Source organism: Amia ocellicauda, chromosome 9 (assembly GCF_036373705.1).
Source record: "Amia ocellicauda isolate fAmiCal2 chromosome 9, fAmiCal2.hap1, whole genome shotgun sequence".
NCBI classification, from domain to species: domain Eukaryota; kingdom Metazoa; phylum Chordata; class Actinopteri; order Amiiformes; family Amiidae; genus Amia; species Amia ocellicauda.
In genome coordinates this window covers 25,773,680-25,801,510 of record NC_089858.1, presented here as the reverse complement: position 1 = coordinate 25,801,510, position 27,831 = coordinate 25,773,680, and the positions used below count along the sequence as shown (strand labels likewise).

General features: G+C 41.6%; 1 protein-coding gene across 2 annotated transcripts in view; it reads right to left on the bottom strand.

Moving 5' to 3' along the window:
* LOC136759059 (septin-7) overlaps nt 1-27,205 on the bottom strand; it is a 57,563-nt gene extending 30,358 nt beyond the window's left edge. Inside the window, exons 1-3 of one of the 2 annotated variants that reach the window (XM_066713870.1) lie at nt 26,936-27,205; nt 20,880-20,976; nt 1,320-1,426 (exon numbers count right to left, since the gene is read on the bottom strand). In XM_066713870.1, coding sequence (XP_066569967.1) covers nt 1,320-1,426; nt 20,880-20,976; nt 26,936-26,974 — 243 coding nt within the window. In that variant the 5' untranslated portion in view covers nt 26,975-27,205. Of the gene's footprint in view, nt 1-1,319; nt 1,427-20,879; nt 20,980-26,935 lie in introns of both variants that reach the window. The other variant, XM_066713869.1, reaches the window with a different exon arrangement.
* Between the last annotated feature and the right edge of the window lie 626 nt (nt 27,206-27,831).

Genomic DNA, 27,831 nt, shown 5'->3' with positions numbered 1-27,831 from the left:
GTTCACTTGGCCTGCTGTGAATTTCTCTTCAAATTGGGACAAAGCATTTCCTGTAGAATGAGAGAAACTGTTGTACACTAATATGTGAAAATAAATAAATGTTGTACCAAAAGTCAAGTCTCAGATTGGTTAAGGCCAAAAGTAGCTTCTTTCACACATCTCTTCACTCATTTATAAGTAGCTGTGAAAAGCAAATCCACAGGAGTGAGGAAAAATACAGTTCAAGCAGGAAAAAGGACACAAAAAATAAACGCTTGGTCACATTCACAGAGATGGTGTCATCACAAAATGGTCACCGTGTTTACCCGAAGGCGGATAAGGAACAAAAGCAGCTGGAAGTGCCAGCAAAATCTTAGGGTCTGCTCTGCTAATGCACGAGAAACGTTCAAGCTGATGATGGGAGGGGAGGGGAGGGGAGGGGTGTGTGTGCGTGCGTGTGTGCGTGCGTGTGTATCCTACCCCTTCTGGCCCCTGTTAAAATGAAAAAATAAATAAAAATAGAACTGTTATCCCCCTCCCATCATCTGAAATGTTGTAATTTCATGGGAAAATCTCTCTGGGGTGTTGAGTTTCGTGGGAACATTCCTGACCCCAGTGTTGACCTGCTTCCACAAGAATGTCTGGGGCTCTGCTCTGTGTTGGGCTCTCGGTCATTTCCTCACGACAAATTGACTCTTTTCTGCAGCTTTGTTTTAATTAGATTTAGCAAAAGTTAACAAGGGTCCCTTTTTCTAAAAAGTAAGTTTCCCTTACTTTTCATGCCTTATCTGGTATTGTCCCATACAGTGTCACTTCAGTCCTGCATTCAATGCTTCAAGACTCAACAGGGATAGGCGCCTCCCATCTCCCTGGCCTTCAAAATACCCGTAAGGGTTTATCATATTAAAGAGGATTTCATTTACCTTGAGAATGGCAAGGTTTCTGAACAACTTACTTACAATACATTCTTCTGCCTATTACATAAAGCCCCAGGGCCCCATGATAACAATCCATAAATAAGGCTGAGAAATTTGCCAGGAGGAAGCCGCTCTGAGGCTTGTGCCACTTTGTGTTTTTGGATCTTTTATGGTTGGTTGCAAGGAATGAATAAACAAAAAAACAAATGCATAAATAAATCAAGGACATTTGTCATAGCACCCTGGAGGTGTGGTACTATTGCAAAAATAACAGTTCTGTTTAATATTAAGCTGGAATGGCCCAGTTTGCAGCATTAAGCTCTGGGCTTTTTTTTTTTTTTAACAGTGCACCAAACCAGACAGCACATCAACCCAGCGCATCTCATTAAAAGAGATACATGAATGACAAATAGGGCCTCTTACCTGCACAGTCTTTTTGATGCGCTGGGAAGGGCCAGGGTAGTCCTTGGAATAAAGCTCTGTGAGGAAGAGTGAGTTGATGAGGGTGGACTTTCCTAGGCCAGACTCCCCTGGAACAGAGAGCAGAAGAGAGATCAGTCCCTTGACACATCACTGTTGGACAGGAACTGGCATATTGCATATGGCCTGGCCAGAGCAGACACAGCAGCTCCCTACTATTCAAAACAATAGTGGACAGATTTGAACTGTGGTAGAACATCATTCTTCAGTTCATAGACAGATCAGATGGGGTGGGGGGCTAGGACAAAAATAAATATGTACATCAATTTAAAAAAATTGCAAATTTGAAAATGAGCACAGAGTCCTGACACAGAGCTAATCTAGAAAGCAAAATACACCAAGCATTTCTCTACCATGAAAGGATTTTACTATAAAATACACACACAAACCAAAAAAAAAAAAACTCTAAAATAAAGGTGCTCAAACTTTCCATCTGTGCTTTTGAAAGCCTCCCACACAGTGCCGGATAAATTATTTACAGCAGGTTCACTTTTACAGGCAGGGAACAGAGAGTGGGGAAAGTGCAAACAGTCACCGCGCTCACTACAACCCATGCCAGGCTGCAGCAGCTGTGCCGGTGCATGGTTTGCCAGAAGGCTATCGGCAGGAAATACAATAGCAGTTCCTCTTTCTTGATGACTTTACCTTATGAATATGCTGAACCTAATCACCCATCCCTAGGAGCCAGGGCATCTATTCAAACATACACAATTGCACACATATTGTAGGGCATCTTGTGCACCACAAAGGGATGGGCCAACATTTTCTAATGAGAATGGTTGAAATAGAGAAGTTTGACTTGTGTTTCAAATTCTAGAACAAAAACTCCCTTTTCCCAGCATCCCATTACTCACATGCAATCAAAAGACAAGTCGTTTATTTTAAATTGTATTTATTTGATACAGTAACATTTTGTGTAAAACTACTTTGGATTTATTTTTCCACCACAAAGGCTGCGAGAAGCTTTAATTCACAACTGTGCATACACCATCTGTTCTGCATCCTAGTATTGGTAAGGAGACACATGGCGATGCAGCCTGTAAACCGTCTGGATAAGACCAACATTCACTTTCACATCCTCGCCCTCTGCAAAGACTTTCGCCAGAGCAGATTCATTCATTTAGTTGGTGAGTTTTTTTTTAGACCCGTGATTTTCTACAATCCATGTTATAAAACCGTGGCTTCGACTGAAATAATAGGCGAGGTTCATCAAGAAGAAGAATGTTCACAAGCGAAATTAGCTGTAATATGCATTCTAAAAATATATACATTTTAAACTGCCTCAGTTAGAAGAACCACTTATCTTCACTCGCAAGCTCGATATGCTTTTCTTCATGTTAGGAATTAATGTTACATAAGAGTTACAGCTCAGAAAAATTATCTAAATGACATTTTTTCCCCTTAGACTATTCACTAGAACCACATACATTCTTACGGCTGACTGGTAACAGCCGCAGGATTCTATAAAATGAGCTTGGTTGCCTGTGTATGCTGAATTTAGAAAATGTCTCTTTAATTGAAATCTGAAGAGGGAAAACTTTTTTTTATTCAAGTCTGTGGTTTGTGAAGTTCAGGTCTTCTAGAAGCAGGATTCTACTTCCTGTTTGGTGCTGCGTCGTTTCCAGATGGAATGGAAACGTGAGGAAAGCTGGAATCCGAAGGAGAATAATTTGAGTCCTCAAGAAGAAAGAGGGGAATGAAGGGGAACTGTGCAGTCTTGGTGTCAATTGGCACCATTCAACAAACATCTGGGAGCAGTTGCTTATTTGTTTTAAGGACACCAATTAAGGAGTTAACTTTCACACCAATTTGTGTCTAGTTCTTTCATCTCCCTTCTGTTTCGCTCAGTATTATATAACAAGGTTTGGTAAATGTATACATTTGTTCGTGAGAGACAGACATCAAAATGTTCTTCCATTATTTTGAACAGACACCAGCCTGGATGAAGGTGCATGGCTTGTGGATTACCATTTATTTATTTACAATTGGTTGTGTGAGCATGACAATCACTGACCAGATTATAAATCTTTTTTTTTTTTTTATGTTGTGCAAAATATGCACCCCTCTTTTGTGCATGTTCTGATTTAAAGTCAATCTTCTGTTTTAAAGCTCTCAAAGGTACAACTGTCAGAATGCATCCGTTTCAAAATATGGACTTGGGCATCGGCCATCCAAGCTCAAAGACAGCTTGAAGAAGAGCTAAATGAAATCATACTCTATTGGTGTGGAGGTGAGACAGCTGACCTTTAAAACAGAGATGCTCTGAAAATACACTCTGCTATTACATTACAAGGCAGATATTTCCATGTCTGAAGAACTCTGTCTTGTTTATTCAAAGGTCGAAACTATTCCCACAACTCCCCCTCTTTGTTAATATTTCCAGTCCTCTTCTACTAGTAAGTCCCTCCGTGCTCTTAAGCAAAAAAAAAAAAAAAAAAAAAAAATCCCCTTCGGTGACCAACAGCGAATTTTAAAACATCCGCAAAAACCCAAACCCAGAGTACATAACATGGTCATTGTTGTAGCATTGCTCCTGGCTGCACTACAGTACCACATACTGCATTACTGCAGCTCCGAGGGCAGACAAGGAATACTTAAACAGGGAAGAGGTGTTCATTTGTGTGGGTAAAAACAAAAAACAAAGCCATAGGTGTGGTTGTTCTTGCCACAACATCAGGTTTTGATTCAGTCAGAAGAACAGAGCATTTTAAAACTTGATTTATGGTTTTAGGAGCTCTTGTATGAATGTGGAGGCACCTCTTTTTCAAGTCAGAGGCCTGCCAGCTGAACACCAATATAGTATCTGCTATTTACCACTGCAAACACTAAAAGGAAAACAATCTGATCCAATTCCCCATTTAGGGCAGTAAAGATAGCAACTGAGACTCAATGTTATTGTATAGGGTTTCTGCTGATGGCATGTGTGAGTGATTAGCTAGAAAAGGTGTTTGCAGCTAATTCAAAGCTTCAGTAAATGAAACCCTTCACCAAACCTCATGAAGCCAGGAAAACAATTTCAAACAAGGCTGTACAGTTCAGTCCAAAGTCCCAACAATGTGGTGTAAACATCTGGTTGCTACTCTTATTAAAATCATTGCCATTTCCATTGAAAATGGCCTACACAGAACCATCCCTCTAATGGCAAATTACAAACTTGTGCCCTGTCGTGGTTAGCTTGTTTTTGTGTGTCATTGCCTTCTTTGTGCTATTAAAAAGCTTGACGTTTGTAATTTGTGATTACTGTGTAGGTCCAAGCCTACATTACATTTGAGATTTATGACCCTGTTGATACTGAATGCCCTCAGGTCCAGCCCTTCAAGAGTTAAAATAGACCCCTCTACTTTCATAATTTGTGTTTTGACTTCTAGCATGAGTTTAATCTGGTAGCAAAGCTAAAACAGTACCTAGTCCCCTTGGTGAGGGAAAAGGATTGCTCAAGTGCCACTGTGAGGACAGGCAAGGAAAATGTTGTCAGGTTCCTTTTTAAGTCGCCAGGCCACACTTCACACAGACAGTCTGTTGTTTTGGTCTTCTGCTTAGTCCCCCCCTCACCCCACCCCAATTAAAGCATTACTTTTGGGATTAAGTTGAAAGGCACACAACCACACTCCAAATCCTCAGTTATTAAAAATGGATCTGTGGGAGGCACGCCCCGGTTCACTCTGCACCCTGCAAGACACAAGAGCCTTCCAACATTCAAAAATAAACACTGGAAAAATGTTTCAGTTTTCCCCAAATCAGTTCCACTTCCTATACAACACGTCAATGCTAGGATATAAAATGGGTGAATTATTTCAGCTTGGGACAGAAATTAAAGGATTGTCAAGGCTTTAAAGGAGTCTTTTCTTTTTGCCTTTCAGGTAATTCCTTCCTTCAGCAAAAGAATAGCTGGCATTTATTTCAATGAGTAAAGCACTGTGGCAACAAATAAAGATTGATTGATTAACTTGCAAGTTACACTATTGTGTGGTAGTGAGCTGCTTCATTAATGCTGAATTAGACCGAATGGGCAAGGGCCAAGGATCCATTCAATGGGGGTTTGGAAAGGCGCAAAGCTGCAGCCCTTAGGTTCTCATACAATTACTACAAATCCTCCCATTTCCCAGCTTTGAGCCACTAGCAAACCAATCTTTGCCAGATCACTTAATTAGTGTTTCAAATGAGAAACAAACAGACCCATGCAAAAACCACATTAAACATATTCTTCCCCGTGATAAGCTTAAAACACCGAATTCAAAAAGAAGCCTTTACAATTGCGTAAAATTGGCATATTTGAGTTTCTACTAAACAGATGCACAATAAGACTAAATTAACACTGGACAGTAGCAGACTGTGCCAGAGCCAAGATCATTACAATAAACCTCCCCTGAATGTTTTCACTGCATTCCTGAACTGTAAGTGTCAGTTTTACAGAATCCTGCTCTGTGAATGCTCAGAGGCCGAGATCAAAGCACTCCCAGGATGAAGCAGAATAGTCCCTCTTTTAACGACACTGCTAATACATTGGCTGTCTGTACGCAGAAGGGAGCTGAATTTATTCCTATCCTTCTCACACTACAAATTGATCTGATGGCAAATAGGTACAAGTAGGGATCAGCCTACTGCCCCCCCAAACACGACCACCTCCATCTGAATTAAAATCTAAATTCCATTTCCAATTCTTACCTCAGACCAGGAGGAGTGTTCATTTAGAGGAATAGCGCTTTTATTCACATGGTTCCACTTTACAGAATGCCCTCCCTGTTGACATCAGGACTAGACAGTGACAAGGCTTTATTAAAAGGCAACCAAAGAGGAGCCAACCGCTCCCAAACCTTTAGATTTATGCAAGCGTGAAAAGCCTTCATTGATTGTAATCTGTAAAGACCATGCAGTCTTTCTGGGGATGGTGAAACATGATGGTTATGAACACCCTAATAAAAGTGATACATTTAAATTTTACAGTAAATAGTTTTTTTGTCTGTCAGTTAAAAGTGTCTTCGTATATGAAAGCATTCCAAGTCGTCGTCCTTGCGGTTACAATCCGCACATTAGTTCTGTTGCCCAGCCCACCCCCCTTCCCACCCTCCTACTCTTTACATACCAAGTCTCTGAGCCTTTTCTGCAGAGTACAGGATGTACAAAGAATGAATGTACTACGAATGTAAAAACTGCATTAAATTAATTAAATAAAGAGGCAGGAGGCTAATCTCTGACGTCACCGCCTTCAGCATAGCAGCAGGCCTGAAGGGAATGGACTGCAATACAAACAGCAGTCCAATTAGCCATTCTCCAAGTGATTAAATACACTGGGTCATGACTCTGTGGCCAAGACTGAAAGCTGGGGGTGGGGTGGGGTGGGGGGAACAGTTTCCAGAAATAGACATAGATTTCATTAGAGAATCTGAGCAACATCAACAATTGACTCATCCAGGTCACAAAATATAGCATGGCCAGATGAGAGCTCCATCTACACAGCAGCTATAGCACAGGCAACAAGTTAATGGGCCACAAAAAGCAGGTAGAGCACAGTCAGAGCAAGCTTGGGTCGATGCAAGAGGTAAGAAGGAGAGGAGGGTTCCACACCATAGTGGAAGAATGGCCATAAGAAATGAAAGGGTGGAGAATCAGTGACTAAAGTAAAGGGAGAAAGGAAGCACAAGTTAATGGGTACTGGCAGTGGTGTCCAAATTCTTCCCTCAAGGTTGGGGATCCTGCAGCTTTTACAGAGACTCCTCTTGAAAGTGATCAGCTGCAGGGAAGGACACTAATTTGCACCAGTTCACTAAATTAATTAAGTGCCCAGCTGGAATGCTTACCCCTTTGAGGAACGGATTTGGACATTTGTGGTTAAAATGGGCAAAAAACGGCTCCGAGGCCCCCACAGTTAATGCAGTAAATCCAGCAAGGTTGGGGGTTTTGAAGTTTTAACTTTGACCATTTTCATCCTGATTTCAGTGTAGAACACTTTTTTTTTTTTTTTAGGAGAATTATTGTGAAATAAGTGGGCAGTAGGACTGGAGTAACTGTGATGCAGTGTAGGATCTATCCCACTTTCTCTGCATGGACTGAGAATTGGGACTAAAAGACAGCCCCCACAGGCCCAAATGAAATAGTTTATGGATATTTCCACAAATTAATTATACTCCTTTGACACTGTTGTTCAACTGAATTTTAGAAATGTCAAACTTTTGTTTGGTGGTGAAGACTAGGTAGGACCAAATGCATACCAGCTGAAACCTTAATTAGTTCTCTGCCCATTTATTAATGAAAACCACACACAGGATATGGGATGTGGGCTGTAATTCACAGCACTCTCTATATTTAGATTCCTCCTGCCAATTAAATCCTTTGTCAATAAGGATTGTTTATGAGTTTAACAGCTTAAAACCTTTCATTTTAAGGAAAACGAACCACACTACATGGCAATGTAGTTGAACCTGAACTTCGGTACGGACAAGAAACACCCATTTTTGTTATGAAAATAATTATTAGCACATATCTCAGCAGGTTAGTACAGATTGCAAAGTGTAATGGATGAATGACCTCACAGGGCTTCATTATAACAGTCATGATGAATTCTGTTGTTATTTATCCGAATATTTAATCTAGTTTAATTTTGTGAAAGATTGGAATTGCTTTTTTGCTCCGCCCCCAACAGGCAACACAAGTCCCCACAGTCAGATCACATTTGTTAACATGCCGCTAAACCATACATCCTGTTGTTATGATGGCCGGGGTCAAAAGTGCTCTGTTCTCATTTGTCACTTTCCCTTTCTACCAAAAAAAAGTCACATGTTGGGATTGCGTCAATCAGGCACCCAATAGTCATTTTATTTCACTCGAGTGTGACAATGTAACAGACACCATTATTGAAGTACCATAAACAGACCCACACCTTTAAAACTCTGCGAAAAACATTTCAAGATCAATTTCCAGCTGTAGGGCATTAAATTCACTGTAGCATTCACTGCTATATAAAGGCAATGGAATCTGTTTAGCATGCACCTCGAATGTTATGATCGGATAAGCATCTGTTTAAGTCTAGTTTTGCGATTTGGCCCAGGATAAAAAAGTTAAAATTAATACAATAAAGCCAAATCCCAGGTCTGGCTCTGTACCATGATGACTTGCTGGAGAAAAAAGTTCAAGGGGGGGAGGAAACCTAAAGCGGGCAATTTCCTATGAATGTTATTAGCAAGTTCTAGTGACAAAGTAACCCTGGATGAGAACAGCGGCTCCCTGGAATTCCTCCTATTATCTCCCTCCGTGGCCCTCACTGTAGCTCACAAATATTTCCTGTCAACACTTTAATTAGACTCAAATTACCCCAGCCAGCAGCTGGGGGCTAACTGCCCACTTCTCCCTCAGAAGACAACAGAAACCCCAGAAACTCTCCTGCACACAGAGCACAGGCCTCACACCACTCACAGGAACACAAGAAACTCACACCTGCCACATTAGTGATAAGGATTTATTTCTTAATTTGAACAGAAAATGGGTTCTTCATAATGGTGGGAAAAACAACAACTCTTAATAGGTAAACCTTTTTTTAAACTTTGTTTGGTGTTGGTTATGGGTTTTGCTCTCAAATGCAGATTCAGGCACCTGGGATTTGTTGACATTAGGAGCTGAATCTAAAATGGCAGTTGTTTTCAGAACTGAAATCCCTTTGGAACGGTTAAAGAAACCATGTTGTAGCCTGCAGCACTGAGGCGGAATTTAAATATGGAAATAAGTGTTTAGTTATGAACATTTATGCTTCAATGGAACATGACAGAATCAGTATAGCAGATAGTCAGGGAATTCAGGCTTAGTAAAGTGACTCACAGTACTAGGACAAATTTGACAAAGTCCATGATCAAAGTGACAAAGTGACAAAGTGACAAAACGCAGAAGACTCGCAGCTTCGAGGTTACTACGGAAGATAAGGGTTTTGGATTCTGGGAGGCAAAGCCACATTTGCATATTGAAAACTACATGGAAGAACTCCATTCCACCACAGCTGAAGGAGTAAACACTGCCTAGAGCCAAGCCTGTATGCCCAACAACCATCCCAAGAGCTGATTGCTACACACATTAAATTACAGGCACTCCTGTAGGATTACAACATGCTTACCTAATTGTTCTTTTGTGCAATGCTTGTGGCGGATTGGTTGCCAAGATGCCAAAATGAAGACTACAACACAAAGCAGAAAAGACTGTGGTTTGTGGCAAAATGATATGATTGGGAAATCCATACCAGTCTGAAAGGAATAATCTGGCTCTAAGAGGTAGGAAAAGCAGACAGGAAAGGCATTAAAAAACACTCCAGAGAAGCATGTGAAGGGTGTAGTGTGGAACATCTCAAAAGCCCCGTTATATTTCTCCAACCACTGCAGTGTGGAAATGTCATCATAATGACTGCAATTACAACAATATGCTAATGAATTGGATCTGCAGGCCTGAACTGCTTAATAGTATTAAGACATACCATTAAGTGTAAACTGATAGAGAGGTCAGAAATTACAAAACAAATATGCTTGGTTAACGATCCTGCACAACTGCAACTATTGTTCGGGATCCCCAGGCCTGTAGTTTGGGAGTCTGATAACTCCACCTGACTTTGATAACAGTAGGCGCAATCAGTTAGTCATAATTAAAACTTGCACTCAATAACACTGAGTTAAAGTGCTTTGGGAACTATACTAAATTTTCTGATGATGATGCAACTACTAAAGCATTAAAAAATTTACCTCGTTTCCCCAGCTTAGATTACCATCACTGTCATTAAAACAATTACTTTCTTTGCCAAGCATATGTGGGTTATGAATTGAATTTATTCATTATTTTTATTAATATAATTATTTTATTTGCTGTGCTCTCAAATGAGACACTCTTGATCTCATTAAAGGTGCATTATCTATCCACAGTAGGCAGAACTGTAATCAGAAATGGTAGAGCTACTTAATCAATGCCATCTAAAAGTTTTGTGAGCTGCAGTGTTAAGACTAATTAAAAACAGCTTTGCAACTCTTGATTGGCTAAACAATAAGTGGCAAAAGGCAATAGTTCCACTGAACTGCTGGAGCACAAAACAGAGGATTTGGTCTGCATATTCAAAGTGAGCCAGGAAAATAAATGTACTAGTTTCATGCACAAAAGAAAAATGCATGTTACTCTCATAATGTGCTCCACTAAACTGCACAAAAAGTATGCATGAGAAATAGCATTGTACTGGCATTTATGTGGTTGAGAACACATTGCCTAGTTAACTGCCCTGCATCATTCGAATGTGTGCCATAGACTGCACTATATGACGTACAATGTAGGAGTTTTTCCAGTCCCTGATCAATGCAAATTCGGTCAGTGTGAATCATATCATGTCTGTGGACTAATGCAAACCATATGTGACCACGTTCTGAATGGTGGCCCAGTATTTTGTTGTTGTTGTTGTTGGGGCGTTTAACCATTGCATTGGTTAGGCTAGACATAGCACAGATAAGATTAGACAAGATAAATTTACAAAAAAAAATACAGAACTAAAACTATCAACCCCACAAGTCAAACGCCAAGGCAAGCAGCTCGTGTCTGGTCTTACTTTAGGTGCAGACCTCGTGTTAGTGCCAGATGCCTCCTTATGAGGAGAAACCCAATTAATCCTGTTGAACAGACTGGCTGCACCCAGGACAGCACTCTGTGCTGCAGAAATCCCTCGTCTGCTGTACGCACACTCCCGAACAGAGAAACCTTCACAGAGAAAGGCCAACACACACGACGCTTGTCAATATGTATTCATATTAATCGATTTGATTGAACATTAGGCTGCTTTTCAGGAATTCTCAACAAGCCACTTTCATGTTCCGTTATCACAAAAGATGTTTTTTTTGGCAACTGCTGAAGTTCTTATTCCCCCCCCACCAAAGTCTTTACATTAGACCTTTATCTGGAAATACTATGAATACATAGCATTGTAAGCAGAAGAAATACAAAGAGCAAGCAAGAAGTCAAATGTGCATTTAATTTCACTGAGCAACGAGGTCACCATCTTTCAGTCATCACGGGGTCAGGAGAAGTGACCAGTAGAATATTTTTAGTTTCCGTTTAGGAAAATATATTCTACATAAATAGTGTTGTTTTACATACAAGAGCTTGGAAGGTCATAAAAACCTAAAACACATTTGATCTTTATTCCTGGATTCCACTATTAGAGCTTCATGCAAAGCACTGATGAACTCCAAGAAAATTTGATCCCATCAGGGTGTGGCTGGGAAACGGAGAGCAAATTGTGAAGTCAACGTCTGGATGTTTGTTTGCTCTGTATGTGTGACAGCGGCGTGGTGTCTATCTGTGGGAAAAGAGAGTGTCCAAATGTGTGTGTATGGAGCGGTTAGCTGTGCAACTGGGCATTTCAATTTGCGCAAAATATGGGTTTGGTAGATGCAACTGTGGGTTCTGTTGATTTATAGGTGTGTGTGCATGTGTGTATGCACATTAGTGTGTTGCTCGCTCTGCTGAGCATTCATTTGTAAGCTGACAAATAAACTGCTACAATTTGGCTGTTTTTGGAGTGGTATGAGGTTTGAGAAAATGATTTTTCCTGAAACAGGCAGAGACTACCAGAATGTGTAGAGGGTCTGAGCACTATACTCCCACCAGGCTGGGGGAGAAGGGAGAGGGGAGGATTGTGGGAGGGGCAAGAGATGCTATATCCTTGGGAACTCTGTCCTTAACATCTGGAGCCAAGAGAGTAAACAGAGATGGCAGCCACTTTCTTTAAACACTGACCTAGGTTTTGGGATTCCTGGGGGCACTGAGCTGGTGGCAGATAACTCATAGGATTGTCAATAAAGCCCGTTTTCACTAGGTCACTAGTTCATCCCCTGGAGTATCAGAGCCGACCAGAAAGTCACCTTTCTATGAGGGAAGCATCGGTAGAACCAGATTTGTTGCCGTTTCCATTTAATTTAGCAAATGTTTATTCAGTTCTAAACACAGGGACACAGGGATAATGTTTCGATGTCAAAAGACCAGCCAGCTCAGTCTGAATCCAGAGGGTGTTGATGTCTTTACCATAAACTGTATGGATTCAGGCATTGATTTAATTAAAATTCCAAAAATGTAGTTAAAAAAAACCTTCAACCTCCTCTGAATACATTCAGCATCTGCATAGGTTGGCGACTCCTAGCAGGTGTGAGAGAGACAAGGGAGGCCTGGGAGATTAAAACACTGACTGAAAGATGTCCTCTCTTCACACTACTTCCTGACAAGTCAGCTACTGGCTCCCCAGGGCAAGAGAGGAATTCCTTCTCTGTGAATAGTCATGCCAAAAGATGTGCAAGTCTGTGACAAAAAGTTGCCAAGCTATTGGAGTGATTTTATGGTGCATGAGATCTTGGCCAAATATCCTGTAGCAAATATTCTGTAGCAAAAAGGTGGTGAGAATGAGTGTTATCAAAGGCTATTCTTTAAGCAGCTGCTCCAATTCTCTTGTCATCAGTGATATTAGCACTGCTGAGGAAATGCCAAGTAATTTCTATTGGGGAAACCTTCACAACAACTTCTGCTGATGAGCAAAAGCAACTGGTAAATCAACCTCTATACTGAAAAGATAACTTCCTGCTATGAATCTGATAACTTGGTCCAAAGAATAAAGGTCTAAAAACACTTTTTTTTTTTTTTTTAAGTCATGAAAATAAATATTCCCCACTTCTAAGAAGAGTTTCTGAAAAAGGAAAAATTCCCAACATGAATTTTTAAATGGGTAAATGATCACCTGAACAGATTTATGTGACAATTCCAATTGGTTCTGTAATTTGAAAGAAAACAGGCCTAAAGTCAGAGTGATGGTGGAAACTAAGCCACTTTTGAAAGCATCATTTTGGTTAGGAAGGCTGACAAACACTTGTTGAATCCCTTTGCGGATTTATTTCCCAACCAATGCTCTACTGGATAATTTGCCAAAAACAATTGCCATGGCTTGCCACAGATTTGCCAGAGCTCTGCTGGCAAACAAAGTCAATGCACACCACCAAAATTGTTGGCTGCTGTGATATAAACAGCAAGAATTCTAGACATTAATGGCAACTACTCTTCAGAAGCAGATTTTTCTTGATGCTTTTCTAAAAAGCTTTGCTGGATTTCCATCTAAACAATACCCATCATCTGTTGCCAGATTGTTTCCATTAATTATTGTGCAGATATTCTGTCTGATGGTGTTGAGGAGTGTGATGTGCAGAGGCCAAATCTGTTACTGTTGTGAAATGCAGGAGAAAGGAACATTAAAACTACACCAGCCAGCTGCTGTATTCCTCCCAAGTACATGAGAAGATTAAACTATGACATTGTACCCTCTTGGTCTCAGCGATGCGACATCTCCATGATGAAACATAACCTCTCAAAAGTCCTGTTTAAAGCAGTAGAAGTATTGCTTTTTTTTTAATGTAGATTTTATTTTGAAAGACCCTAAAAAGAGCCCCACCATGTCAAAACAGAATCCCAGCTGGTTTTCATTACAGCTATACTTCAAACTGCGATGTCGCTTGTTTTCTTTGGCCTTGGAATGGCACTTTCTGTCCATGTATGTGGTGTGTGCATGCGTGTGTGTGTGTGTGTGTGTGTGTGTGTGTGTGCGCGCGCATCTAAGCATGATAGTCGTTGCGTGATAATGTTGGACGTGTTGGGTTCAGAAAAAACAAGGCAAACGTAAACCTTGTAAATTCATCTAGACAATACAATTGTGCATCCCCCTCACAGCCCAGCTTAAAATCCATCCCCGCCCAAATATATTGGAATTGTCCAGCTTCACCGCCTCTGCAGTCCCTATAGAAATAAACAGCATTACACTGTCTGGCCCATTCGGAAAACCTTTAGGAAAAGCTTTTCTTGCAGAACTAATTGCAGTGCCAAAAACAATTGTCACCGTGGTAACCCATGCAGCACTTGACTTTAGAAAAGCACGTCTGTAGTTTACTGAAGGAAGCTCTGCACACAGACAGCCATGCTCATCTATGCATCTGCTCTGGTGTACAAAAGTCCTGGGGCAGCCATCAATCTATACAGCACATAGTGCTTTTGTTCTGCAAATACAGCAAACTTGAACACTTCACACTACAGGGATATTTGGGAAATGTCATCCCTGCTGTGCGTGGGCAAACTACATCTCCCTTGGTTGGGAGCCCCGGTCAAGCTGTCATGCGAATTCTATAAAGGTGGTTCAAGTTACCGTCCAGGTTTCTCTCAAAGCAAAGAATAACAATGTCCCACACAGCTGCAACAACAACACAGCCATTAGACAAAATGCCAGAAGTGTCATAGAATCTCATCTTTCATTCCTGCCAGCATCTGGAGGGAGGGACGAATACACATTTTTAAACTGTTGCAAGGTTCTTTGGGGGGTGGGGCGGGGGCTGAAGGAGCCCCTGGTTTCAGCTCTGAACAACCGAAAACTTCCAGCAAATTTTAATTATCGCGTATTTAATTTCAATCCTATATTTTGTTGTCGCTTAAGCCGCCACGAACAAGGCCACTGTTAAATCTCCTTCCATCTGGATTTACTAGAGTTACACCAAAATCAATGTCAATATTGTTTGATCTACCAGCCTTTGTGATTATTTTGACATTGAGATCTGGACTGAACAAAGCAAAACAAAAAGGCAAAGCTTTGTGGCTATATGGTACAATAGAGAACTATCAATGCCCTCACTGAATAGGCAGGGTGGTGAAAATTAAAGGGTTTTGCAATATATGAAGCAATAAAACCATATTAAAATGCCAGGATTGTTTATTATACTACATTACCCTTATTTCTCATTTTAGTGGTCCAATGAGATCTGAGCATTAACATTTCATTTAAACTTGTCAATTCTAAATCACAATTGTTACAGATTAATTGCAAGCCATTTATTTCAATTCACATGTTTTTGCTTGTCCTATTGGGGCTCAACAGGTACTTACCACATTTCAAATAATGGCTACCTAATAGATTGCCAGCTTCTTCTGCTTTCTTAACATAAAATATTTTTTGGCTCCATCTTTTGTGTTATTTGCCACTTTAGCTAAACATTCCAGAAAATGCCACACTGGGGTACATTCTAAAAACTATGAATTGAGAGAGAAGACCGATTTAATATGTGTTGAATTTAAACTTGCCTTAGATCAGGTTTCACAACTCCTCCTTTCCAGACCTAATTGTATTTGAATTAACATTAAACCTCCTCTTCTGTGAACTTCAACACCTCTATCCCTGTGCAGTCATCAGTGAATACTGCATACAGAAATGTCTCTTCCCTACTGCTGCCCTGGCCCAGCATGGGGGAAAAAGCACAACCCCTCTCTGTGATAGAGAAGAGAGAGAAAAAAAAAAAAAAGAAAATCAGTCTGCCAGTATCTCCTCCCAAATCCTCTTTCCTTTGTCTTCTTTCAATGGACTTGGGGAGTGAGATCAGATGCAGGGAGAGAGAGCGAGCGAGCGAGCGAGGTGTTAAAACACCAAACAGATGGTCAAGATCTGGGACTCGCCCCCATGTCACCTGCTTGTCGGTGACCCCCAGGTCATCGGGCGATGACATAATGGCAGCCTGCCACGCACACATGCCGTCTGTGTGGCACATTAGCCCAGCCTTGACCTGGATCACAGTGTAGGCCCCCTGAGCAATCAGTGTATCTTGTGCCTGAGTGGGATTAAACACTGACCTCAGTTCATCTGAAGCATTCACAGCATCGGGGTCTGTGGGCTTCAGTGGAGCAGACCAATAATTTAAGCAAACTCCTTTTTGCCTGTGGCCTAGCGGTTAGACCCAAAACACTGGGGCAGAGGCAGGATGTTTGATCTAGAATTCAGGAGCTGTGGCCGAGGAAGGGAGAAATTCAATGCTGGCTAGGGGAGTGGAGGATGTGCGAGAAAAGCATGTTCTTCCTAACTAATGGTTCCAGATGAAGGATTGGGAGGGACACAGTGTGTGGGCTACAGAGCAAAGAGCTGGGGGGTTCAGGGGGCTGGCGTTTAAGGATGATGGATTGGGAGTCTAAGCTAGCAGTCACAGTTGAGGAGATGGGAAGGGATGGAGTGTGGTCTCTTGGTATCTGCTGGGAGACTAATGGCTGGAGAGCACATCGAGCTTATGGGTTTGGAGGAAGGAAGCAAACATACATTAGTAGGCTGTGCTTATGGTCAAACAGATGTAAGTTTGAGTTTGAGGTAAAAGTGAATTGCAAATGATGTTGCTGATAAGCTCGCTCTGAAGACAGACATCTGCAAATTTGTAAATCATTCACAATGACCCTACAGAAGGCAATATCAGAAGCAAGTTGATAGAAGAAAACAAACACATGAAATAGACATGTAAGTGATAATGCAGTTTTGACATGTACAGCTGGGTAGAAACCAGACCTCTAATCAGCCGATGGTATCAGTTACGATAAGAATGGAATCTTCTGACCACTGCATAAAGAAAATGTTACATAGGTGGTTCCAGAGAAAGAGGCCTGCTTATGACACGAGGTGACAGCAAGGCCTGGTCCGGGTGATTGAGGAAAGGCCGAGACAAAGGGAGTCTCACAGGGAAATCATAAATACTTCTGAGGCAGAGGGGAGTGAAGAAAGCAGAGACTAGCCAGGGAGACTCCTTGCCAAACCACAGTCTTTTTGTGTGAGAACATAGTTTCAAGAGGTTGCCGCAGCGATTAATACACTGAGCCTGAAGCAAAACGCTAACCTGAGACAGAAAAAACAAAAGACACAAAACAAAATTTTATATCCTTTGTGCATCCCCTTCCAAGCCTACAGTAGATTTAAATGTAGGAAAACCTTCAGGAGACACAGTGACTATAGGCCGGCCTTGTACTCTGAGGTTTACAAATGTTTATGTGGTCACAGACAGCATCTTTGAGTTTCAAATGAAGAAAGGGATCTTGGCTGGTTCACTCTACTATCTTGTTTAGTTCCTTAATGTATGTTTGAGCTAAGCCTGCCAACATAGCTTCCCCTACCCACCCCTCATTTTAATTCTTCATTCAGAATTCCCAGTTTGATATTTATCCTCACCACTGTCTCTCACTAAAGACAAGGGGAACAGCTCTGTGGATGAAACCATCACAAGTCCCTCACTTCCTGTGCCAGTTTAGCGACTCGTCCCTGCCAGAACTGGGATCAGCAATTTATCAGGGGCAGGCTTTGTTGATGTAACAGAGGAGAAAAGCCAGAAGGGACCCCTGTCCTCTCATCATCGAGCTTCATGATTAGTTGTCAGTAGAGATAGCATTTAGAAAGAACAACAAGTCTGCAGTTGTCAATTCATTTTTGCAAGACAGGCTAAATCTAAAGCAGTTTAAATGATTTTGAATAATTTTGATTCTTCAGGCTTCCAAATGCCAAGCTGTGAAGCAGAAAACAAATTCATGCAGAGCTTTACCAAGACACAGCAATGACATCACACAGCATTCAGCCCGAATCAGCTAGTCAGCAGTCTGTGTTTATGTATCTTAAACCCAAGTCAAGCGAAGGCCTTTGTTATATCTCTTAAAAGCAAGGGGGGAGGGGTGGAAACTCATTAGGCACAGAAGTCTTTCACCTGGATGCACTGGAGTCCCACCAAAGTCAACATCCATGTGTTTACCAGGATTATTTTGACACAGAGATCTGTAGGACACTAATCAAATGTAATGCAATTGTTCTGTAGCACAATATACTCTCAACCCCTACTCTCCACAGGGACTAACAAGCTCACAGAAATTAATCAGGCAAGTAAAGTAAAATATATGTAGGCCTACGTCATGGCAGTTATTAGCTGTCATACTTGAGTTACAGAATGAAATGGAGCGGAACCAACATTTCATGAAGAGACAGCACAAGCACAAACAACTGTTTAATATTAGACTCGGCAGGAACGCCAAACTGAAAAAGTTATAATACATCAAACTAAATGAAATGTCGACTAGACAACTTGAAGTGTGGTCTCCCTGGACATAAATCAAGGTATTTAAAGCACTGTATGTTGAAAACCTGCATTTTAGTATTATACATAAAAGGTCACACAAATGAACAAAAACATAAAAAGAATAAGATCTATTAGTTGAAGCTTATTACAAACTACATTCAAGATTTTTTTTTAATTTGATATCCTTGGGCAATCAGGTCAGTAATCAGCTCATGTGAAAACTGAGCTAGGTGAAGTGAACAGCAAAACAGGAAAAGCTTTGACAACCATGAACCGCATTATAAACATAAATAGCACAACAGCCACAAAAATACAAATATTTGAAGCATGAACCTGCCCTGAAACAAACAAACTGAATTATACACACAGCAAGAACAAAACCGCCGAGCAGTTTGCGATTTGGCAGAAAAGGGGTTAAGTTTTGTGAATGGAGGAGGTCTGCAGTGTCTCAAGTGTCTGTGAAGTTGTGTCGCTCACAGCCTCCCATTTGAAATCAATTAGGCAGCCCGAGTGCACAACAGCTAAACACAGAGTGACCACAGCTGTGTCTTCAGAACACAGTGATGTCTGGCCTGCACTCAGAGGGGTGGAGGTTCTATGGCCGATACGTGTGCGTTCACATGGGCGCTGCAACAAGGCTGTGGTTTTTGCTGCAGCCGAACCTGGAAAACCACAGATGCTACCACTGTTGCGAATATAAATCAACCTGAAGGCCATTATACAATCTTAAAGTCTCACTCTGGTGGTACAGGTTACAATGTATTGTGTGTGTCCTGGTGGTGGGTTATATGCAATTGATTTGCGATTTATGTGGTAGATGTACCCTACCTGGTGCCCGAACAACATTCTTATTGTTTTTGTTTATAAATACAGCGCCACACCATTATGTACGAAGCTCTGATATCCCAAAACACATTCTGCTACAACAAAGGACTATCTATGCGCTGCTTGATACAATGCTGTAATTAAACCACTTTGGTCAAAACTTGTAAACTGTGGGATTAAAAAATGATTCCTAAAACTATTCAGCAACGTAACAGTTTTCTTTGGTTTAACTGTAAACTGTGTGCTTTAGTGGTGGCAGCATTCTGAATTCCCTTTGCGTAGCGCACAATCCTGTCCTACACTCTCAGGCTTGTGCAGGTCTCTTAGAGGAAAGGGGTGTTCCCTCTGTGTGAAGACCACTAAGTTACCATACCGCTTGCAGACAAAGTCAGACCCGGAGACTCATTAAACGTTTGTTTGTTTATATCCAGATGTGCTAGGTCGTTTCAATTCCATCTCGGGAAGAGTAACGACAAAAGAATGCCTGATCTACATTTTTGCGGCTTCTTGAAGTGGAGGCACGAATAGTCTAATGACAACTGTAAACGGTTTGTTTCTCTCTCCCGAGGTCTGTGCCGTCATCACTGAAAAATGAAAATCTGGAACCTATCTGTTGCTGGGTCAGTGCATTCATTCTGGAGACTCAGCAAGGAGGAAGTAGAGGGCTAGACGATGGGCTTATTTCAAACCACTTCCCCTTATCGCGAAAATGTACTTTTTGGCCAAGCAGAGTAGTACAGCCCCGTGTAGAACATCATGCAGAAAGCAACGGTACACTACAGGGTGAGGAGGTTCTGAGGGAAAAGGGGACAATTACTACATTTTGGGGAGTTTTAAATTTAGTCAAATTCATTAGTTGTGTAACTCCACATTGTCAGGATTTTTGGGGAAAATGCTTCTCCCAAATGGGCAACTGGATTGAATTCCTCAACTGTTGTGGGTTGATTCCATATAATCCTCTGAACATCTGATCTGGGTACCATTCAATCTCACAGAGGGAACAAAGCATTCCAAGCATCTAAACGTCCATAGATGTGTGCTACAGCAGGCTCAGTGCTTCTCCATTTCAGACATTTCTCCCCACAAAAAGGAAAGGAAAACAAGAGCGAAATTTGACGTGACCATGTGTAGAGAGCTGGGTTTAAATCATCCCACCATAATAACTCAATTATGAATTATCGTAACAATGTATTTATTTATTTTGACCCATCTTAGTAGAAACCCAAAAGTAGCTGACTGAGTTTATTACCAAACTACTAAGAGTAACACTAGGCCGAAGCGCATGTAATGGTTTAAAGCAGTGCCTACTGAGGCAATCATACTATACATAGAGGAAAAGAAAATGATAGTTGTAGCTTATTTTTAATTAAACTGCTAAACATAGCTTTTACACTAAACAGAGATGGCTCACCTCAATATATGCAATAGGGTAGGGAAGATGTTGGAGGAAAGTAGGAAAACTAAGTATTAATATAATACTTCATACATATAGAAGTCCAAGTCTTTTGTGATGTAGGAAAGCTTTCAAAAACTAAAGCAATTAAAGTGCATGTGGGCACTGAACACAGGTTGTAAAAAAAGGTAAACCGCTCTTTAAAAACAATAAGGTTTCAAAGGCTTCATCTGTTAAACATCCATTAGCATCTCTAAGGCCTAGCCTCAATTCAGAGGGATCACAGACACAGACAAAACAAACAAACCGATGAAAATGGCTCAAGTGAACTGACAGTGCCAAGTACAGCAGACACACAAGAGGACAGGAGACAAAGTGACGATTACTCACCTACTACCATCAGAGTGAACTCAAAGCCCCTCTTCACAGACTTCCTGTAGACCTGGTTGGGGAGGTTGGCAAAACCAACATACCCTTCCAGATTCCTCTGCTGGAAGACAAACAGAGCAGGTCCATCAGCTGAGCAAACGGAGAACTAGTCACAAATTAACATCAGGCCGACCGACCCCTTTACGAGCTTAACAAGTCTGTCATTATAATGATCCACATCACATCAACTCTGGGTTTCTAATTTAATTGACTTGTATTATCTTCAGTTTGAACATAACTCATGTTTGCTCAGTATTATCACACTATTTAATGCTACATGCTCCTTGCATATTAAATTTCCCGACCAGATTGACTGGTACTTTGATGTAAGCAGAAGGCTTAAATCTCTCATTGAGACTCTGAGTACAAGGTTGGAAGTGTAACAATCTTTTCAGAAGTACTGAGTGTAGCCACTTTGAGAGATCGTTGGCTCCTCTTAATCAGTTGTGAAACATAACAAGAACAGCCTCAGGTCACACTTCAAAAGCTTGTGCTGCTCTGCATCACTCTGTCCCTAGGACATTTCCACAAGGCCTGAATGGTTTGGAGCCACTTGGAAGGTAATGTGTGTCTTTTAATTTAATTCTCAAACTCACAGTTCACAGGAGTGTATAGCCCTACACTCAATTCTCAGCAGGAATTGTACAGATGACAGCGACAGAGTATTCTTGCTAGTCCTCGAACAATCAATAATAAGACAGGCTGCATTTGTTAAAAGACAATTCACATGGACATGCAGTGAAAAATGGCTGGAGGTCACTGTCAAATTCAACTGAAATAATCCCGGGAAAGGGAGAATATCTACAGTTGCTGGATCCGCAGTTTCCATTGCTTTTCCAAATGCCGGAGATAGCCTAAGGCCATAGATAAAAAGGCTGCATGGCCTTTAAAAGGGGATGGTTTATTGCACTGGTAGAAAGTTGCATATGGACAAGTCTCCCTACCAGCTGTATTGAAAACACAGGTCTTATTTAAATTGGAAATTAACAAATGCTATTTAAAGAATGTGTCTTTGCATGGTTTCAGGGTTTTCATTTCACCAAACTTTTCATTTATTTGATATAGAAAATTACAGCGAAATGCTAATGAAGGGTCTATAGAGGAAACAAGTCTGCTAAGAAGGTTTAGGAGGCACATTAGATTCAAGACTTTCCATTCTCTCCAAAAGACTTCAGCAGGGTGCAGGACTGCTGGATGATTACACACAATATGAGAACCTAGTACGACCCAGGGATTTGAGCTCACATTTGATTGGAGACAAATCACTGTAATTACATAGAATGTGTAAGAAGAAGAAAAAAAAAAAAAAAACTGGCATTGAAAGTAGTAAGATCTTATTGCTCTGGTTTGGCTGCATTTCTGCTGAGAGGGAATCACATTGCTCCTTATTCGAGTCAGAGTAATCTTTACTTCTAATCCAAAGAATTTGCTGCCTGAATGTACAGCAAACTGCATCACTTGACTCTCCTAATCCTGGGAATTATCTTCATGTCCGTATTAAGTCGAAACAGGACCGTATGCTTCTTTTTATTGTAACACCAACAGAACTCCTCCTTGAGGCAGAAGTATTGGCATTGGTTGCAGCATCTCTTTCTTTCTTTCTTTCTGAATAATGCTGGCGATCCGATACCTACACAAGAAAGGGGGGTTTGTGGAAATTCCTCTCTAGCTGCGATTGGTATTAGGACCACCATCTGATTTAAATTACGAGCGTGACACTGCCAGTTAGCCCAGGTCTTGTGAGATCAGATAACCGTGTGTATTGCCATGCTGCACGTCCAGAGCACCAGTTGAATTCCACAACAGCGCTGTGTATGGTAACGAACTGCAGCCTAATCCTATGTGCGTTTTTCTTTCTTTCACGCTTTCCTTCCTCCACTCTCCTGCCAGCATTTGGAGCCACAGAAATGAGTGCATGTTCACGCATGACTAATCCCATAAAAATCAGTCCATGCCAAAACACTGTGGATGGCTTTTCACTTTCACAGGTGAGGTGAGGACCTTTTCTTCAAAGGGAAACCTTTCTATACATTTTTAATGCATTCCTTCTCCCCCCCCACACAAAATCTAGAATTGTCAACAAATGTTTTTCTTTGATATGTACCAATTCAGAATAGGAAACTACCACTTAGTCTCTGGCAGTTTGGCCTTGTGTATCATTCCAGGACCAAAGCAGATGCTTACCCATGACCACAGGCACGACTATGTCAAAGGCAAAGTGGACAAATCTATAATGTCAAGCGTTCGCATTTCAAAATGGCATATGTTCAGTAGTTGTGCGGTAAAGGGAACAGGACAACACCGGGGACTAGGCGATGAGAGTATATCATTAGCGAGCCGGCATCTGAACAACAGCACAGAATTACACAGAACGCGCATCACCGATTATGTAACGAGCACAAAATTAAAACCCAGAGCAAAGCAGATAATACGCTTGTATCAAAATATAATTTATGGCAGAGTGCAGCAACACTCTTGAGCCACATCCTATTTTATTGAGCTTTTAATCTTTGGCAAGCAACTTGAAGTTTTTATGTCGAGCGGCAAAGTGTTCCAGGCAGAAGCAGCAGCAAAACTGAAACAAACAGCGCCAGATTCGCTCGTAGCCTTAGGAACCGCAAGATTCATTGCGCTTCATGACTTAAGAGAATACATACCAGCTGAGTACTGAGCTAAAATAATCTGGGCCCTTACCAACTGTAAATCTTTGTGGAGAAAACGCATTGACAAATAACTGGATAACAGTAAGGGGGATGGAGGGATGAGGGAGGGGTGGGGGTCCTGGGCTGCACAGGGTTAAGGGACTGTGAGAGAGCAGGGGATGTGCGGAGAAGAATCAATCAAAAAAGACTGGATTTTGCCTTTGAAAGCAGTTTTATTTTTTTTAAGGCCTTTTTAGGAAACTTGAAAGAGAATAGATTTACTGCCTGTACATTATACATTAAAACACTAAACATGTGGAGGAGGAGGACCAGAAGGGTGGTAAAATATAAATAAGGAAAATAGAGCCTAGATAAGGAAGATAATGATTTGTCTAACCTTGTAAACAGATTGTTTGGTTGTGATTTGTATAATGTACAACGTAATGTAGTAAACTAAAGGAAGATTTGTATGAGAGGGACTTTTCTGTCAATCAGGTCCTTAACCATCTAAGCACATAACAAGATATTTCAAGGCTATGAAGTACATTCTAATCTAATAGAAAACACCAAGTAATGGATTATACTGTGTCCAGCGGAGTGCATTCTGTTTAAGACACCATTTTTGTTCTTGCTTACTTATTTGCTCCCCTGATGTCATTACTTGAGTCTAAGACCATATAGTTTCTCTTCTGCTTAGAAATGCCATATCATATTTGCCATTCAAATCATGGAAACCCAAAGGGGCCGAAAAAAAAAAAAAAAAAAAAAAAAAAAAAAAAGGCTGTTGCTCGATGGCAATCATCATGCTCGACATGACTATAATTCTACATCAGCACAGGCAGACTACGAAGTTCATATTCCTGCTCTACACACAGAGAGACATGTGTGCGCACACACACAAACACATGTGCAAACTGGGGGGAAATCAATGCATATGGATCCCTTATGGTATTTAACTTCCTCAAATGGAAATCTGGCTTTGTTTCAGAGGCAGCTTTATTCAACCCCCCCCCCCCCCCCCAACAAATTCATTGTATATTAGGTTGATCTGGCTCAGCAGACCCGCGGGCTAAAGAGAATACATAACAGTTCACCGAGTGCCAGGGAAGATAATCAATTATGTTTAAAACTCAGGCCTCCACCACTGGGTTTGAAGCCTGATGGGGAAACAGGGGTGGCAAAGATGGATGGGGGAGGGGCCCATCTGAATCATTCCACCTCCAAACTGGTAATCCTAACTTGGCATTCTCTCTGCAACACAATTCAGATTGTTTTTCTTACAGTCCCCACTCCCTAGATCAGTGAAAACCAACTGTGACATTGTAATGCATTTTCTGGATCCAATTCAGACCCAGTTGAAATGAAATAAAGGCTGCATGAGAGCCATCCACTCTGTCTGCTCTATGCAGTCTGAAAGCTCATATCAGTTGATGAAGGAAGGTTATCAGATGGATTCAATTCTATTTACATTCCACAAATACACAGGGTTACCTGCGGAGACATATGATAAGATAACAGGACTGTTGCACTGACTAAACTGCATTTTTCAATGTTCCTTCTTGCAGCACTCTCAGCTGAAAAAAAAACATTGCATTACAATATCCCCTTCTTTCTTTTATCAGAGATCACACAGAAGTACATGTCCAGTTTAGGACAAAAGTGGAGTTGTGTGGCCCGTCTTATCATTTTCAAGGGCACTTTAAATGCTCTGGGGCACATCTAGATCATAGAGAGCAAATAAAAGCACTGCTCCTATGCTGGGAGTCCTGACAAATATCACTGCCAAATGAGATGAAATGAGGTCCATTGAATTTGGATCTGAAACCCAGGAGGGAATCTCAGCTCAGCCACATTGGGAATTTCAACGGCGAGTCTTCTTTCTGCTGCGGAGAGTTCTCTTGGAAATTGAAATGACCATCTGAACTCATATTGGAGTGGCTAACTTAAACCTGCGGTTTACAATCTGGGTGTAATGTCTTTTTTGCCCCATATTGAGACATAGGTAACCCACCTAGTTAGAGATGTCCAGACACTCCCCAGTGCAAAAATAAATGCAATAACATTTGTCTGAATGTTTAAATGTAACCAGCTCATATTAAACTTAAAAGATCATGCACCGATAATGCACAAAAGCCTGGTTGCCTAGTTAAAAGTTAATATGGATTATCATTACTTTTATACAGTCATGGTAAAATACAAAGGCATAGTGTGACTGTGCCTATTTGTTTATTTCCAAAATGTTTAACTCATTTGCATTGTACTGAAGTGGTCCTAAACTGAAGGGCAAATTGGTACTATTACATAGACATGTATGCAACACAAGGACAGGCATATATCTGGGGCAGAAACGCAGTGTAATATGGTATCTTAGCCTTGGGCATTATGCTGGGCCTGCCACACATGCTTATGTAAAAGGTTGATATGCATAGATAAGAAGTGCTGTAGGAAAATGGCAACAATGTTGTTTGGAGTGCTTCCTTTATGATGCAGGACTTTGTATCCCCTTGGATAGAGGCCACGTTGTGCATTTATAGGAAAGGGAAAGGGTCTTGCCTTACACATGGAGAGAGCTGAATACCAGCATCACCATGAAGTCATTTGCACAGGAGGAACTAAAGCGCCGTCACACACCCATTATTGCAACACAAAACAAAACTGGGGTGAATCTGCCAGTGTGTTTGCTTGCGACTTTATTGGTTTACATCATTTGGAGCATTTTACAAGAAAGTTCGTGTTATAAAATTAGATCTACCCGAAATGTTGCAATTTTGACACTCCACAATAGCAGGGAGTCTGTCCATTTCATTCAAGTTCAAGGTGTGTGTGTGTGTGTGTGTGTGTGTGTGACCGTATACCTGTACCATCTACATTTTGTCCGACCGTTGCAGGCTGGATTAACTCTGCACACCGACACAGCGGAAACAGATCGCTTAAAAAACAGAAACTGCAGAGGGTGCCGGAGCAGAGCCGTCCTGTCTCGTTGTCATTCCGCACAGGGATGGCTCCGGCACATCGGCACGCTGGGCAGAGGACGGGCCTAGACGATGCGCACCGAGCGGTCGGCGGTGCATTTTGGCCGGACCCAGCCTCCGTGAGCGGCCGTATCGCACGCACATGCCCCGATCAGCGCGTCGCACGGCCGAGGACAGCCGGGTGTGCGAGCCGCCCGCCATGGAGGATGTGCCCGTCTGTCGCCTGGCCGCAGCTGCTATGTATGCCAACCGCAGAACTCGCATTCAAACGACAAAGGAGCCCTTTTCCTCCAAATCACACCCGATCGCAAACCGCAGCCCCCATCCCGTACTGATTCAATACCTACAGGCGTTTTAAAATACCAAATTCAATTCGAGGCGTTTTCAAAAACAAAATACTCACTGCTATGCTGGAAACTGCAGAATCGGGTCTCTCGATCATTTTACTGTCACAGCACCAACCCCAAATCCAAATAGATCAGGCATACAAAACACAGAGATAATAAATCAGATTTCTTTTCGGGTTGTAAAGCACCGTCTTCTTCACGCCGTGGGCTGCTACTCTGTAACTGATCGCCGAGCTCCCGATTTGACTGTATGAATGAAATCGGTGAAGGGAATCCCCAGGTATTACTATCGCAAAGCAGGCGGCTGAAAAATTGGTACAATATAACGCTGTGGAAGGAGGAGGCTTCCCCCCCTCCGTTAAACCCCCTCGGTCATTGGCTGAGCAGGGTTTAGGGTCGGCCTGCCAGCGTGATGTCACAGAAAAAAAAGACGAGCCGTCGCACAGTTTTCCGTTGTTCTGCGCGGATCTGCGCTGCTCCACCAATGGGATCGGCGGATTTCTACATATCTGCGCAGAACTGTGGGAATCTGCGCGGGAACACTGCGACCAGCCTTCAAGCGTGACTGGCGCTCACAGCGCAGGCGGCCCGCAAAGCAAACTACGCTGATCGAATTGCATGGCGGGATATGAAGTTTTCTCAACAGTAGTTTCTTTAATGAGGAACTGGGTTCATCATGTGCACAGCACAAACTGTTAGGTGTGTGTATTTGTGTTATATATATATGTATATCTGAATATAAAATGTAGCATGTAGCAGATATGCTATTCATGTTTATATTGTCTTCATCTTTATCATAAAGTATCTCCCTAGTGCACATGATAAATAATATAATATTGTAATGCATTCCCCACATTATAATGCAGGTATTTCTAGTCATTGGATACTTATCATTTACTACTTTTAACACTTATGAAACCATTTAAGAAAGGGTAAACTGCCACTCTCCTGC